Genomic DNA, 16814 nt, shown 5'->3' on the forward strand with positions numbered 1-16814 from the left:
CGTGGTGTAGTGCTCCCAACGGTCAAGCGAGAAACCATTCGCCCAGCATCGCATCCAGACTATCTGATGATGATCCACGAAACTGCAGGTACTAAGCCTGATTGTGTTCGAATCTGTCAATGATAGTCTGCGGCACTCAGCTTTCCGGGACGCGGGCTGTGCTGCCTGCATCGTGCAGGCTCTCATCAGCAGTGAAGCACTCTGACCACCCTGATTCCGGGTGGGGTCTCCAAGAAGCTTAATACTGCGCCATCAACAGGTGGCGCTTCGGTTCCTCATTCTGCACAAGGAAATGCTTACTGAGATCATGAACGGTGGTGATCCGTAGTGGTAGTCTCAGATGCTTGGCATGTGGGCCTCAGCGAAGGATTATGCATCCACAACGAAACGACAGCCGGGAGATGGGTATCTGAACGTCAATGATGAGTCCAAGATTCTTTTGCTCGAGCATCTAGAATCTTGTGTTGCTGCGATGCATCAATCGCCACGCGCTGGAAGCTCGCCCTGGTACGACGTACACTATTCACAGGGCCAACATCAATCAGCTCAGTTATGGTTTTACGACCTCACCATTATCCATCTATGCGGTTCACACAGGCCCAAGCTTTTTGATGCCTGGCCAATGCTGTAAATGACAGCAGAAACACACGGACACCCTGTCCACCCCGGCTTACATGAGGGGATCCGGCAGAGTTAGCCCCGACTTTGAGACAGCGCCTTGCTATCCAGGTCCCTACGTCTCACCTTGCTATCACCTGTGACGCATTGGCTCGATACATCAGCGGCTGGTCTACACGCCTAGCATGCGCCAGCTATCAATAGGCATGAAGCTTACTCGGAGGTATACCCGGGCAGTGCACGCCATTACACCTCGGGATTATGGCGGCACCATCCAGAAAGAGGAATAGTATGCGCTTCAATCTTGTCTTCGCGTCAATATGTTGCTGCAGTACATCGTTCCGCAGTACATGGCCCCGTATCTGTGCTGTCACAGACCCGGTGCCGACAGTGCTTGTCATCGTGCGATCCAAGCATAGACCACCATACGGATTTCTCATACCCATCTACTCAGGTTGATCATTCACATATAAGGGCTGAGCCACTCCTCTAAGAATCATTCGCATTCAACCTTCCCCATCCAGTCCCTCGGGCCTTCTGTTATACAACCACTACTGCCCACTCCAAGAGAGGACTCTACCACCACAACTCGCCACCAACCCTTCGTTGATATACGGCACTGACCCCGCCGTCCGAAGGTTCACTCTCGCCCTCACTCCATCTCCCAGTGAAATACTTTTGAACGGCATTGACCCTGCCTTCTTCTTTATTATAATTTCTATTATACCCTTGACCCAAAGACACCATCATGAACGTCCTCATCTTCGGAGATCAGACTGCTGATCAGTTCCCCCTTCTGAAAAAGGTGGCCACATGGAGAAACAACGCCACTCTTACAACCTTCCTCGACCGTGCCAGTGTTGTTCTTCGCGACGAAGTTCAGAAGCTGCCCAAGACACAGCGGGATCAGATCCCTGATTTCCTAACTACTTGGGATCTTGTCAACAGCTACTACAGCGAAGGCAAGAAGATTCCCCAGCTCGAGAGCTGCATGGTCACACTCGCACAACTTGCACACTACATTGGGTACTACGGCGAGAACCCAACAGACCTGCCAAACCCTGCCAACACACGACTTGTCGGTCTCTGCACTGGTTCCATCGCAGCCTCTGTAGTAGCGTCCGCACGATCCATCAGCGAGTTGCTGCCCCTTGCAACAGAGGCTGTCCGTATTGCCTTCCGCGCTGGTACCTGCGTTGGCGCGGCCAAAGATGCGCTTGAGCAACCTGCAGATGCCAAAGAAAGCTGGTCGACTATTGTCACAGGTATTTCTGAGAGCGCAGCGAAGAAGGCCTTGTCCGCGTTTCACGATGAGCGACGGATACCAGCCTCGGCGCGCGCCTATGTTAGCGCCGTTAGCGTCATGGCTCTAACCATCAGCGGCCCACCATCAACAACGAAACGACTATTCCAGGAGATCGACGCCTTCAGAGACAACACCCGGGTGCCCATCCCTGTACACGCACCTTACCATGCCTCGCACATCCACGCTCAGGCCGACATCGACCGCATTCTGGACAGCGAGGCCACCAGGCACTTCCAGCAGTTCCGACCCCTGGCTCTGATCCACTCCGCATCCAGCGGCAAATGCCAGACTGCGATCAACACACTCGAGTTGATGCGCAATGCCCTCACCGGCATGCTCCTCGAGCCCGTGCGCTGGGATAGCCTTCTGGGCGAAGTCGTCTCTCAGGTGACTGCCACTGGCAGCGCAGACTGCTCTGTTGCTGCTATTGGTGTGACCAACGTTGCCAACAGCCTTGCATCTGCTCTCAAGGCTGGTGGTCAGCCCCACACTGCAGTCCGCGACCACACCTCATGGGTGCAGACCAACCATGCCACTCGCGGCCGCACTCAGAGCGACAAAATTGCCATTGTTGGTATGTCCGGTCGTTTCCCTGGTGCGGCCAGCCCTGAGGCGCTTTGGGAGCTTCTTGAGAAGGGCCTCGATGTTCACCGCGAAGTCCCAGCAGACCGTTTTGATGCCAAGGCTCACTGCGACCCCTCTGGCAAGGGAAAGAACAAGAGCCACACCCCCTTCGGTTGCTTCATTGACGAGCCTGGTCTATTCGACCCCCGCTTCTTCAACATGTCTCCCCGTGAAGCTGCCCAGACTGACCCTATGGGCCGCCTTGCGTTGACAACCGCTTTCGAGGCCTTGGAGATGTCTGGTTACGTTCCCAACCGCACTCCTTCCACCAAGTTGAACCGCATTGGAACCTTCTACGGTCAGACTTCTGACGACTGGCGTGAGATCAACGCTGCCGAGAACATCGACACCTACTTCATCACCGGCGGTGTAAGAGCGTTCGCTCCGGGCCGCATCAACTACTACTTCAAATTCTCCGGCCCATCCTACAGCATCGATACCGCTTGCTCATCTTCTCTCGCTGCCATCCAGTTGGCCTGTACCTCGCTCTGGGCAGGAGACTGCGACACCGCCTGCGCTGGTGGTCTCAATGTCCTTACCAACCCGGATATTTTCTCGGGTCTCAGTAAGGGTCAGTTCTTGTCCAAGACTGGTAGCTGCAAGACGTACGACAACGACGCAGATGGTTACTGCCGTGGTGATGGCTGTGGCTCAGTCGTGCTGAAGCGCTATGAAGATGCCATTGCTGACAAGGACAACATCCTTGGCTGCATCTTGGGTGCCGCCACGAACCACAGTGCCGAAGCTGTTTCCATCACTCACCCCCATGCTGGCGCTCAAGAGTACCTTTACAGCAAAGTTCTCGCCAATGCCGGTGTTGATGCCCACGACATCAGCTACGTCGAGATGCACGGAACTGGTACTCAGGCCGGTGACGGTATTGAGATGACTTCGGTCACTAACGTGTTTGCGCCCCGTCACCGCCAGCGTCGCCCCGAGCAGACTCTTCACCTTGGTGCCATCAAGGCCAACATTGGTCACGGTGAAGCCGCTTCCGGTATCAACTCTCTCGTCAAGGTCCTGATGATGATGAAGAAGAACGCTATCCCCGCCAACGTCGGTATCAAGGGAGTGATGAACAAGACCTTCCCCAAGGATCTTGCTCAGCGCAACGTTCACATTTCGACTACCCAGGTCGCACTCCCACGCCAGGGTGCTGAGAAGCGCAAGATCTTCCTGAACAACTTCTCCGCAGCTGGCGGTAACACCGCTATCTTGCTCGAGGATGGTCCTCTGCGTCAGGCGCCCAAGGGTGTCGACCCCCGCAGCATGCACACTGTCACTGTTACCGCCAGGTCCATTGCATCGCTGAAGAGGAACATCAACAACGTCATCAAGTTCCTCGAGGAGAACCCAGAGACCACTCTGCCCAGTTTGGCCTACACAACTACTGCTCGCCGCATCCAGCACAATTACCGCGTTGCTATCTGCGTCGACGACATCTTGAAGGTCAAGGATGCTCTCCAGGCTCAGATCAAGGACTCCTACAATCCCCTTCCTATGGTCCCAACCAAGACTGCCTTCACTTTCACCGGACAGGGCTCGCAGTACACTGGTCTCGGTCAGAAGCTGTACGAGGACCTTGAGTCCTTCAAGGCAGACATCGACCAGCTCGACAACATCGCACGCCTGCATAGCCTGCCATCATTCTTGCCCCTGCTTACGGGCACCGATGTGGCTACTCTCTCGCCCGTCGTTGTCCAGCTCGGTATGGCATGTATTCAAGTCGCTCTTGCCCGCATGTGGGAGTCTTGGGGCATCAAGCCCGTTGCAGTAGTTGGTCACAGCCTCGGCGAGTACGCTGCACTCCACATTGCTGGTGTCATCTCTGCCAGCAACATGGTTCTTCTGGTAGGCCGCCGCGCTGAGATACTTGAGCAGGAGTGCACCGCTGGCACCCATGGTATGCTTGCTGTCAAGGGCAGTGCTGCTTCCATCAAGGCCGCTCTTGGCGACAAGATGACCGAGATTGCCTGCATGAACGGTCCTGAAGAAACTGTTCTCTGTGGCACAGTTGAGGTTGTCGAGTCCACCAACCTGATCCTTTCTGGCCAGGGCTTTAAGTCCACCAAGCTGAATGTGCCCTTCGCATTCCACTCTGCTCAGGTCGAGCCAATCCTTGCCAAGTTCCAGGAAGTTGCCTCTGCAGTTGTGTTCAGCAAGCCCCAAGTACCAGTCATGTCTCCTCTTACTGGCGAAGTCATTCGCGAGGCCGGCATCATCAACGCCGCGTACTTGGCTCGCCATGCGCGCGAGACTGTCAACTTCTGGACTGCCTTGACTGCTGGCAAGGACCAGAAGCTCTTTGACGAGAAGACCACTTGGCTCGAGGTTGGCGCCCATCCTGTCTGTAGTGGCATGGTCAAGTCAACCCTCGGTGGAGCACCCACTACTGCCGGGTCCCTCCGCCGCAACGAGGACCCCTGGAAGACTCTTTCCAACACGATTGCGACCCTTCACCTTGCTGGTGTCGCTTTCGACTTCAACGAGTACCACAAGCAGTTCAAAGATGCTTATGAGCTGTTGACCCTACCAACCTACAGCTTCGACAACAAGAGGTACTGGCTGGACTACCACAACAACTGGACTCTGACCAAGGGCGAGGCCGTTCAGCCTGCTCAGCCCAAGGCCATTGAGGCTCCTGTCGAGATCCCATCCAAGCTGTCCACCACTTCCTGCCACAAAGTCGTTCGCGAGGAGCTCCACGCCAACTCTGGTACTGTGGTCATCCAGTCCGATTTGTCTGACCCCAAGCTCAAGGCCACCATCACTGGCCACCAGGTCAACGGAACACCCTTGTGCCCATCCTCGCTTTACGCAGACCAGGCCATGACCGTTGCCGACTATCTGTACCAGCAGTTGCGCCCCAACATGCCTACACCTGGTCTCAATGTCTGCGCCATGGAGGTGCCTAAGACTTTGATCCCGCAGTGGCCTGCCCCAGCCGGTGGTCAGCACTTGCAGGTCGAGGCTACTGCTGACCTCGAGACCAATCAGGTTGATGTCAAATTCCGCACCGTCACCGCCGATGGTTCCAAGGTCCTTGCCGAGCACGCCTTCGGTGTCGTCAAGTACGAAGACGTCAAGATCTGGAAGGAGGAGTGGAGCCGCATCCAGTACATGGTTCAGACCCAGATCGATGTCCTCAAGCAGAAGCTTGAGACTGGCGCTGCCCACAAGGTACTCCGCGGTATGGCTTACAAGCTATTCAAGGCTCTCGTAACCTATGCCGACAACTACCGCGGTATGGAGGAAGTCATCCTGGACGGCAAGACCACCGAAGCAACAGCTCAGGTCCAGTTCCAGACCACTCCCACCGATGGAGAGTTCTTCTGTTCTCCGTACTGGATCGACAGCTTGGCTCATCTCTCTGGCTTCATTGTCAACGCTTCTGACCACCTCGACTCTGACAACTCGGTCTACATCTCCCACGGATGGGGATCGATCAAGATCTCGAAGCAGCTCTCGCCCGAGAAGAAGTATCGCTCCTACGTCCGCATGCAGCCCGCTCCTGGTAACATCTCTGTCGGTGATGTCTACATTCTTGAGGGCGAGGAGATCATCGGTATGGTTCTCGGCCTTAAGTTCCAGAACATTCCTCGACGCGCTCTCAACATCATGATGCCACCCTCCGGCATCAAGACAGCTCCCGCCGCCAAGTCCGTAGCTAAGCCTGCTCCTATCAAGGCCATCGCTCCCGCTCCCGTCAAGGTCTCCAAGCCTACGGCGAAGCCTGCCAAGGTCAAGGTCAAGCAGGCTAGCAGTGGTGTTACAGCCAAGGTCATGAAGATCATCGCTGAGGAGACCGATGTCGACATGTCCGAGCTCGTTGACGACGCTGCATTCGAGAACCTCGGTGTTGACTCCCTGCTCTCTTTGACCATCTCGGCCAGGTTCCGTGAGGAGCTCGACATGGAGATTCCCTCCACCCTCTTCACTGACTGTGCCAGCGTTGGCGAGCTGAAGGAGCACTTCGCTCAGTATAACGGCGGTGCTACCGTCATTGAGGACGATGCCTCCGACACCACTGACGAGCCATCTGACGCCTCCACTCCCTACGAGCGTGAGGCTGGCAGTACTCCTCCCAGCTCTGCTCCCAGTGTTGATGGCAACGACGTCGACATCAAGGTCTCCGAAGAAATCGTCGATGGCGAGGCCAGTGTTGCTCGCAAGCTTGTTGCTGAGGAGATGGGTGTTGATGTCTCCGAGATCACAGACGATCTCGACCTCACCGACATTGGCATGGACTCCTTGATGAGCTTGACCATCCTCGGCTCTATGCGTGAGCAGACCGGACGCGACCTTCCCGCCGACTTCCTTACTGTGAACGTTACCATTAAGGACATCGAGACCGCCCTTGACATGCGCCCTGCTCCCAAGGAGGTCAAGGTCACTGCCAAAATCACCACCAAGGCTCCCCAGCTTGCTGAGGTCAACAAGAAGCTTGCTAAGGCTATCGACATCTCGCAGCTGCCTCCCTCCAATTCTGTACTACTCCAGGGTAACCCCAAAATTGCTTCCAAGAAGTTCTTTTTGGTCCCTGACGGTTCCGGCAGTGCTACTTCCTACATCTCCATCCCCAACATCTCCCCCGACATGGCTGTCTATGGATTGAATTGCCCGTTCATGAAGTGCCCCGAGAAGTGGGAGTGTGGTGTTGAGGGTGTCTCTCAGATCTACCTCAAGGAGATCAAGCGCCGTCAGCCTGAGGGCCCCTACATCATCGGTGGATGGTCTGCTGGTGGCGTTATGGCCTACGAAGTCGCTAAGCAGCTCGTCGATGCTGGCGAGAAGGTTGAGAGCCTCGTCTTGATCGATGCTCCCTGCCCAGTCGCTCTTGACCCTCTTCCCGCTCGTCTCCACATCTTCTTCGATCAGATCGGTCTCCTTGGTACTGGCAAGCCAGGTGGAACTCCCTCATGGCTCCTGCCTCACTTTGCTTCAGCCATCCAGAACCTGAAGAACTACGACCCGGTACCCATGGACCCGAAGATTGCACCACCCGTTCTTGCCATCTGGTGCACTGACGGTGTGTGCCCTAACCCCGAGGACCCTCGCCCACCACCAGGTGAGGGAGAGGACCCAGCTCCTATGAAGTGGCTCCTCAATAACCGTACTGTTTTTGACGACAACGGTTGGGCTCAGCTCCTCCCTAAGGAGAAGTTTGAGTACGCTGTCATGGGCGGCAACCACTTCACAATGATGAAGGGCGATCACGTAAGTTGCTTCACAACTTTCTACTTCATAACATTTCACTAACATCATTCACAGGGTGCCACATTAGGCAAGCTCATTCAGAAGGGTCTCAAGCTATAAGCTTTTGGTCTCCAAGCATGTAGATTGTACAGACAGCATACATCTCCTTTGTTCAAGTGTTGAACCTGGGGTTGTGGGCGTTCAGGGTTTGGTTACAGGCATACACTTGGTTGTTGGCGTTGGAGGCGTTCAAGTGAGATATAAGCGTTGATCCACTGGTCATGGTTCAATGCTATATATCTTACTTTGATATTATCACGACTGGTTACGACGTTGAGTTTGTTGCGTTCTGTATGTATATCACTTTGATATCTAGTAATGACAAGGGTCTAGTTCAAAACAACGTATCTCATGGTGACTTCCTCTTGCATCTCCATCGCTCTTTCCCCGCTTCTCTGGAAGGGCTGTCAGCCTTGTGCATTGACAGATGCAGCCCAACCATCCCTAATGCGATCGCACACTTGCCAGATATGTACCCGACATCAATTCATCTCACTTAGCTCAGAGCTCGAGTCAATTGCAGCATCTTCAGCCAAAAACATTATCACCAGTCTCCACACGGCACAGTGCGGAGACATTCTAATTGCATGGTCCACGAAACGAGTCCAAGATAGGCTTGTCAGCCTCAGCTACAACATGCGACAACCTCAAAGCCCTGGTAATGATGGAAACAGACCGAAGATCACGTCTCAATCAAATTGCTGTCACCTTGATCGGTGTCGTGCAGCCAGCCATGGGAGATCGGCCTTCGGTTATCTCCCGAGTAGGGCACAGAAGGATTCGGATTCACACCGTCTCTTTCGCAGGGTTAAGAAGTCACTTTGCAGCTCGGCACTTCTGCAGTTGCTGTTCAACATGCATGCAGTGTTTGCGACTGTACACCGTATTCAATAGTCGTTCACGAAAGCATACACCAAACGAACACGCAAGGACTTGCTCGCTCACCGGTTGCACAAACTTACATTTTCGCCTCCGCTGGACTGGAATCGTATATGAAGCTACAGTAGTGCGTGGAGAGTCGGAGAATCGCTGCCATTCACTTACGCAGATCTAACGCGCGTGAAGAAGTTCGGCTCACCAACGATACTTCGTGAGAGTCGAGGTAGAGCAACACAGCCAGCAGTGGCACACGTACTGCGGCTTATTCTCACATCCTCAGCTATCTGCTGTGCCATGATCTCGAATGCGAGTCTGACTACCTGGTAACAGACAATTCGAGCTGAGCAGGCGCAGACAGTGAAGCGGTGACCAATCTAGGACACGAGTGTGGCTTGACCGTACCGCAGTAACTTCGATGAGCATTGGCACATACCAGTACAGCACGCCTTGTCAGCCAGACTGCCATGCAGTCGGCGACCCTCTATGCTCGGGGCACGCTGCGGAGATCCGGACGCACTACTCAGACCGTGCTCAGCGGCTGTTCACGCAATGGACAGGGAACAGGTAGCGCCGATCTATCTTAGAGACGGGAGATAGTTAATGATGTATTGATACGCGGGTACGCTTAATCATCCACACCAAGTCTCCACGACACGGACCGACATTGTCGTGCAAGGAGCACCGCTCGCGCTCGGTTGACTCGGATGCAGATTGATCGGTGACGCTGCAGCATCTCGAGATCAGCTCTGTACTGACGTCGATCTTCGATAGTGTGGAAGTTTTAGGTCGAAGTTGTCGTTGCGGAAGCCCTGCCCGCCCGTTGGGGCAGCGGGTTGCTTATTCGCAGGCTCCTAGGCGGATACGAGTTTCCACCGTCAGCCACGCCCATAAATAAGCAACCCCGCAAACGCAGCGGATCTGCGTCCGGCTCCTTTGGACGACAATGAGAAGAGTCTGCTTTGTGTTGACACTCTTTTAGTGCTTGGTGCAACAGTTCGATTAGGAAGGTCCAAAGGATGGCTTGTGGCTTCCGGGGGTTGCAGCAGTCATCAGCTGAAACTGCATCATTACCGTAAGGCTGGAGTCAGGGCTGGGGCCAGGCTGGGCTGATTTGATTGAGAGGTTGGAACAATCATCTCCGAAGTGATGAAGTCATGGCGAGTTGTAGACTCAGCACTAGCTCGAGCTGCGGTGGGTCTATATTTCCACCATCGAAGAGGGGGGAGTGATGACAAAATGGAAGAGGGCGGAGCGGAATAGTGCCAAGATGAGAAGAGTGGAAACGCGGGGCACGTTTTTGCAGCAAACACCACAAACATCGATATTGTAGTGAGGGTCCACGACTTTTGCGCAACGCCCATTCCCAAGTGTTGCGTCACACGGCTGTTTTCTTCTACTACAATTTTGCGCTATACAAAGCAGGAGCCCATAAACAGCAGCTTCGGCGCATCAGAATGCCGGACGTAGTAAAGTTGGCGCAGTAAGAAGCTTCACAACTTTCAAGACAACCACTGACCATGTGCAAGAGAAGCGGAGACGAATCCACGGGGCATACCCAAAGCTCCATTCGTCGACCGCGTCGAAGACTATGTCACCGACCGTTCTGAGGTGGAAAGCACCATCAACAGCTTCAAAGAGATGATCTCGTACGCTACATACCACATTCTCGATCTTCACGAACCACGGCCTTACACAATGCGCTAGGAAGTATCAGTTTATGCAAGCAAATACACAACGGCGAGCGGCAGGACTGAAGGATAAGATTCCAGATATCCAGAAGACACTAGAGACAGTGCGCTTCTTGAAGACGAGAGGAGAGGATGCGGAGCCCATTGAGACAACATTCGAGCTGAATGACACATTATTCGCGAAGGCAGAGGTACCACCTACGGACGAGGTGTACTTGTGGCTGGGCGCAAATGTCATGCTGGCATACCCTATCCCAGAGGCTGTGGAGCTGCTCTCGTCGAAGCTGTCAACTGCGAAAGCTAGTCTGGCGACCTGCGAGGAGGACCTGGACTTCTTGAGGGAGCAGATCACAGTATGTAGCCTTGGTTTTCAAAGAGATGGATGAACACTGACACGCTGGCAGACACTGGAGGTCGCGTTCGCACGAGTGTACAACTGGGACGTTGCGCAAAGGAGGAAAGACCGCGAAGCCGGCGAGTCGATAGAGGACAAGAAGGGGAAGTCGAAAGGCTAAATGCATGGGCCCGGAGGGATGACTGAACGACGACACATTCGAGCATTTGTGCGCGCCCACAAAAACGATACCAGAATCAATACGAAGTCAAGAGACATCCAAGCAGTCGCACATTCCCCATGACCAGCATCGTTGTGAGGTGAATGGACACTCGATGATTTGAAGGTGTTGAGGCGGTATAAGAGATCTTAGTTGTCTGCAACTTCTTATGTAACGGCTTCTTCCGCTTCTTCTCCCGCCAGTCATTGATCGGGACAAGACCTTGGATCTCCTTCCCATCTGGCTCGATGTTCTGACCAACTGAAATCATGCGCTGCAACAACCCAGATATTGTCCTTCTCCGCAAACTCCTTCGTACCGTGAATGGTATCAAGAGCTGGCTCGGGGTCAGTATGTATCCCACCCTTCGAGTAAGGTGGACGAGCAGTCTTTCTCGGCTCCTTCAACAGCTCAGGATGGTGGAAGCAGTCACCAGCCAGCAGAACAGTAGTGTCATCTGGGGGTCCATTCGTCGTTTTGATTAGCATCATCTGGTGGCCTGTTAAATAGCCAGGTGCATAGATCAGATACGCTGAGCCATCGCCACAGACATCAAATGCACGGTCGAAAGAGCCAAGCCCCGTCCAGTTAGCCTTCTTCAGGGCAACGGCGTTGTAAAGCCCCTTTTAGAGGCCGTCCATGACCTTTCCAGCCCTCTTGTCTCCCGCTTTCTCCAGAACCTCGTCTGGTACAAAAGCCTCCACAATCTTCCTACTCTCGTCTGTAGGCAAATCTTGCTCAACGTCGGCACCTTCCTCTCAACCGGATACCCTAGCCTCGCGTAGGTACATCATGTAGGTCCCACCCACAACTCTTCGTTCTCGAATCTAGCATTTGTGCCATCGCCAACGTGATCGAAGTGCATGTGCGAAAAGACAACTGCTTTGGCTTTCTCGGGTTGTTGCTCCGCTATCCCGTGCTCTTTCAGGATCTCTGCTGGTGATTTTGATTCGCAGTCAAATTGTGGCAGTACATTCTTGACGATTTGTAGGAGGGAGGTTCTCAAGGTCTTTTCGAATACCTAGGTCGAGAAGTACTTGTCTCTGGTTGCCGTGTGCTCGATTAAGAAGACATAGTCTGGGGCGTAGTACTTCTTGGGTTTGTCATCTTTGTCCTCGTTTATGGAGTTGTTTGGCTTGTCTGGGCTTGGGAGGAATGCCATATCTTCCGGAATGGCGAGCCCGCCGGCTTGTATGAGGTGGACTTTGCATGTTGCTTTACCGGAGGGGATTGGATGCCATGGCAGGTTTGCAGTCATGGTGACACAGATATAAGGTGTTCTCCAGCGAGGTTACTTTTGTTGGTTTCCGGCAGTTTCCATCTCATGTCTAATTAGATTGCTTCTTTGTGTCCTGCTTGTGTCTTAGACAACAAGCAAGCCTCTTTGTTTCTGTTGCCTATAGACAGCTTCTGCTCATAGATAGATTCAATTCAATTTCATCTCATCTTTGCACTCAGTGCTGGTTCAACAACTTTCCACGTAGTAACGTTATACTCAAAGCTGAGCAGGACCTGCTCGATTGTTACAACATCACGCCACAACACTACGCTCTGCCGCATTCAACTTGCTCGCACACACTACCTGGGCTGATCAATCTGAGGGAGCTGTCTATAGTTCATCGCAAAGCTGTCGATGTTTCGAGACTCGCCGCGACCTTCAGGAAAGCTGGAGTCACCCTCTCTGGTATCACGAGCCTACGTATCCAGTCACACTGCAGCTGTGCTTTCTTGATCGAAGTTTGTCCCAATCTCAAGACCCTGGAGCTTGCTGACAACCTCTACAACACTGATTTGATGGATGTAACGAACGAACCCAGCCAGCTGCATCACCTTGAGCTGCGGTGAAACTTGGTCTCTCAAAGACATCGAACATATCGCGTCCTCAGTTCCACAAATTCAGAGTCCAAGCCTCAGGGGTGAGATCGGGCGTCAGTTCATCCGTGTACGTCTGCATTGCCGGCTACACATCCAACACATCAAGCTGACCGCAAGAAAGACCTTCGCAGATGCCTTCGGATGGCTGCAGAACTTGCGATGTATCGCTATGAACTCGACGCGACACACCACCGACGAAGAGACGGAGGATCAGTTCTCGGACGATGGTTCCGGAATATACAGTTGCCCTGGCGAGATGTAAGAGGAACACGAGTTTGACGAAAGCCAACACGACACTGCAGCTGTTCACTTCCGCACTTGCAAAAAGCTAGAGTCCGTGTACCTTGTCAAGTACTCGTTTTACCCAACGGAGTGGCTCTGTAAGAGGCCGCCAGACAGAACCGTGGGTAAGGTCTTCTCTCCATATACCGACGCCAGCTACTGAGGTTATCCAAGTTCAAGAACTGCCCATAATGGATTCCCAAAGGACACATTGCTATCCTTTGATGCTTCTGCGTTGATCTGGAACGACCACGGATACCGACCAATACCGCCGCCTGACAATAGCAGCGAGGTCATTCAGAAGCGCACAAGTTCGCAGATCCTCGTGGTTGGGCCTTGCTGGCTGTAGTAGGTTGCTGAAAACTGGAGGTATACGAGATCAAAGAAGCACTGTACCAAGGTGTGTGGGGCGCAGAGTCAAGGCGAGGTTGAGTGGCTCGCAACAAGTGGTGAGTCCCTACGATCATAGCCGGCATCGAACTACTCTGCATAGTACTTTATAGATGCTCTAGGCGCATTCACATGATCTTTTGCATTTCCCAGACTATATTTTAGCCTTCCCTACAATGCCAAGCATGTTACAGGGGTTGTCGACATCATCGGCATCGATAGTTGATGTAAACAATTCCGCTAGTACTCCCTCTTTGGTCGAAGAATGTTAGATCAGATCTTAGGACTATCACCCTTACTTTGCGTATTGCAGGTCGCTGTCACGTTCACTTTCACCTTCATTTCTGCCATCATCATCACTTACTTGGCGCATCACTGAGCAATTTTGGCCGCCTCAATGTTCACCAACATTTCGATTCCACCTCACTTCCACACCACAACACTGGAAATCACTACCAGAATGTCGACACCTGACACGGGTCAGGATTCACGCCCTCCTGATGAGTCATTCAATCCTAAACATACAGACGCTGCTGTCTGTCCACACTGCTATGCTGAGCAGTAAGTGTACTTCTGCAACCTAGCTTGCTATTATGTTTTGCAAAAGTCTAGGTCCCCCCTTTGTTTAGTAGCTCAAGAAGAGCGTACCAAGAAGTCGAAGTAGGGAAGGGTCAGGGGCTTGATCGGAGGAGATATGTAGCGGTGTGGACCGCTGTAGAGTACTCATAGCTACGGTAAACGATAACGTAGGACTATCGGGTCGATGGAATACTGCGCTGTATTGCTATCTAGCTAGGAGGAGATGACTATATACCTGACCTGTAACACACTAGTCCAGGATGGTCGATCAGGGGTATAGTCAGACACTGTACGGACCAACCGATACCGCAACAATATATATGTAAGCTGCTCCACGTGCTAGACCCTGAACCAGACCTTCACCACCACTCGGAAGCCACGGAAATAGCAGAGGTCAGGTCAACGTCACTGTTCTGTCTAATCTCTTCCCTCTTCACCACTATTCTTCTTTTTAATTTTGGCTGTTCCTTAACGTGCATCCATCTACAAGCATCACCAGCATACTCAGCTTGACAAGACGATTAATTGGATACCCACATCACGTATCCGCCCCCTCCTCTTCTCATAGTTGCCTATATGGGCATAGTTCTTTCGCAAAGGAGGGGGGGCCAATACTTTTGCAAAGCACCGATAATCGTGTACATGTCGCGCAATCGCCCGTGGAGGAGTGCCGGGTCACCGCTGACGGATCTGCACTCCGAGATGAGCTCATGAGGTTGCAGCGTGCGATGCAGAGCTTGAGGAAGCCATGGGCAGAGGTACAGACCCTGATCGAGTACCGTCGCTGGGTCAAAGCCGAGGCTGAGAGGGAGCACATCGAAGCTCCATGAGCTGATCCGGAGTGAGACTGCTACGCTGCGCAGTGAGGCTCATTGGTCACTCAAGCGCGCTGACCATACAGACTTTGCATGATTGCCCATAGAGAGGGCGACCGCTGCCGGGTCTGAACTTCGAGACAAGCTCTTGAGCATGCAGAGATTGGTTGAGGAAGCCAACAGCGCAACTGAGCAGAAGCGCTGTGAGACTCTTACCACTGGAGGCATTCGAATCACTGAGAGTGACACAGCATCATCGAGAGTGCTTCCGTCGCCGAGATAGATGACACGATCGGGAAGGTGAACGCAGAGGGTGACAGCCTCAATCACCGGCTCGCCACCTGTGAGAAGAGACTGCGAGTGAACAACGGTGCAGCGCGAAGTGTATGCATAGAGATGCTAAATCAGCGCGACAGAATCATCCGGCTAGCAGAGTAGAAGGCTGCCATTGGTGAGATGCGTGCAGCTGATGAGCCAGACGAGATTTCCAAAGAAGCGCTCGACGCGCTGCTGCTTTACCTTGAGCTGTACATGAAGTACAAGGCTCAGATAGCGAGGATCGAGGAGATGTGCAGCAAGAATCTCGCAGCCAGCGAAGAGGCGTGGAAGAGGAAGATGAAGCAGACCCCGTTACCTCCTCCGTCAGGAAATAGTGACAGAGACAGACTTTCCGAGGCATTACGTCGTCTGAATGAGCCGCAGGGCGCTGTGGCGACGACGACGGCGACGGCGACGACGAAAGCGACGAGTATGCAGTCACCTCCAGCTCCACTTCTGACGGATAGACAAGTGCTTAAGAAAGCACTCAATTGTATGCCTAAGGATGAGCCTTCTTTCCCAGCTACTGGCGAAGTGTCTGCCAAGCGCAGTGATAGCGCTCAAGGTGATAGATGCAGCCACGGCGAAGGGTCAGGTCTTGACAGAGAAGAGAACGCGGCGCCGTACCGAACGATCTTAGTGCCGCGTAGAGAAGTGATTCCGGTCGAGGAGATAAGACGGCTGCCGAGAAAATGCGTGAAGCTCTGAAGGCCCTGAAAGCCAAGCGGCGGCAGCAAAAGTTCGGCTGACGAGGATTCTTCGGAGGTGTTTAGTATAGATAGGCAGAGAGCTTAATAGATGAAGGTGCTTTCTGTTTTTCATTTCATTGTATCATGGCATAGAATCTTGCAGAAATGAGCCGTCTCCAGTGCCTCTCGACGGCACCCTCAGATCACCATATCCTACATACTAGAGTTAAGGATTGGAAGTACAGGTTTGCCAGATTGTTGCTACCTGACAGGAGATCCTGGAGGCCTTCAGAACATTGTACATTACGGTCATTTGCTTGACTCTAGCTCATTTGCATGATTCCGGCTTTCCCAATCTCACGAGAGTCCAGCCTCACTATCCACGCTCAACGACCACCCACTCTCCATCCTCACACTCCTCACAAACACCCTCCCCTTTCTTCTCAACAACCTCCAACTCCTCCAGCCGCCCACTACAGCGCGCTCCGCGACGACACGCATCCTGGCAGCCCTCGAGCGTGGTGTGAGGGTGTGTTGGCCATTCAGTCTTTGGATTCGCTTGGACTGCGTCTTGAGCAGTGGTAGGACGCTGGTAAGTTGGTGGGTGGAAGGGGGCGAGGTGGGTGCAGGTGTAGCGGGTGTGGGAGATGTAGCACATGTTAAGGTGTAGTATTGGTGGCAGTATCGTCTTGGTCGTGGAGTTGATGTTTGGTATATTGTTGCTGTTGTGTTCGATATGTCCGGAACTGTGAATGAAGTAATCGAGCAAATATACTCGCTACCAGAGTTTTCACATTGTGCAGCCTTGATGCCTTGGGTAGACGTTGTGAATATCAAAGACTGACACGAGACAACAAACAGTGTCATAAGGATTTTTCGCCTGGCACTTCAGCCATATCGTGCCAACTGCTGCCGTTGCTAGTGATGAACATTCAAGGACC

General features: G+C 53.1%; 4 protein-coding genes across 4 annotated transcripts; 3 read left to right on the forward strand and 1 right to left on the reverse strand.

Annotated features, from left to right (window-relative positions):
* The first annotated feature begins 1135 nt into the window (after positions 1 to 1135).
* Positions 1136 to 8140, forward strand: BU25DRAFT_489440 (polyketide synthase-like protein). Its single transcript, XM_033711423.1, has 2 exons — positions 1136 to 7765; positions 7820 to 8140. The coding sequence occupies exons 1-2, from the start codon at positions 1367 to 1369 to the stop codon at positions 7862 to 7864; spliced, it is 6444 nt and encodes a 2147-aa protein (XP_033564243.1). The 5' UTR covers positions 1136 to 1366; the 3' UTR covers positions 7865 to 8140.
* Positions 8141 to 10137: 1997 nt separating this feature from the next.
* Positions 10138 to 10886, forward strand: BU25DRAFT_456463 (prefoldin subunit 3; the record flags this gene model as incomplete). Its single annotated transcript, XM_033710031.1, has 4 exons — positions 10138 to 10163; positions 10210 to 10329; positions 10388 to 10724; positions 10776 to 10886. 4 exons carry the CDS (start codon positions 10138 to 10140, stop codon positions 10884 to 10886), a joined length of 594 nt encoding a protein of 197 aa, XP_033564244.1.
* An 829-nt stretch (positions 10887 to 11715) lies between these two features.
* Positions 11716 to 12183, reverse strand: BU25DRAFT_456464 (uncharacterized protein; the record flags this gene model as incomplete). Its single annotated transcript, XM_033710032.1, has 2 exons — positions 11716 to 11946; positions 11998 to 12183. 2 exons carry the CDS (start codon positions 12181 to 12183, stop codon positions 11716 to 11718), a joined length of 417 nt encoding a protein of 138 aa, XP_033564245.1.
* Positions 12184 to 15322: 3139 nt separating this feature from the next.
* BU25DRAFT_419696 (uncharacterized protein) lies at positions 15323 to 15892 on the forward strand (the record flags this gene model as incomplete). The annotated part of the gene is made up of 1 exon (XM_033707957.1): positions 15323 to 15892. One exon carries the CDS (start codon positions 15323 to 15325, stop codon positions 15890 to 15892), a length of 570 nt encoding a protein of 189 aa, XP_033564246.1.
* Positions 15893 to 16814: the final 922 nt, after the last annotated feature.

This window comes from Macroventuria anomochaeta (genome assembly GCF_010093625.1).
Source record: "Macroventuria anomochaeta strain CBS 525.71 unplaced genomic scaffold BU25scaffold_8, whole genome shotgun sequence".
NCBI lineage: Eukaryota > Fungi > Ascomycota > Dothideomycetes > Pleosporales > Didymellaceae > Macroventuria > Macroventuria anomochaeta.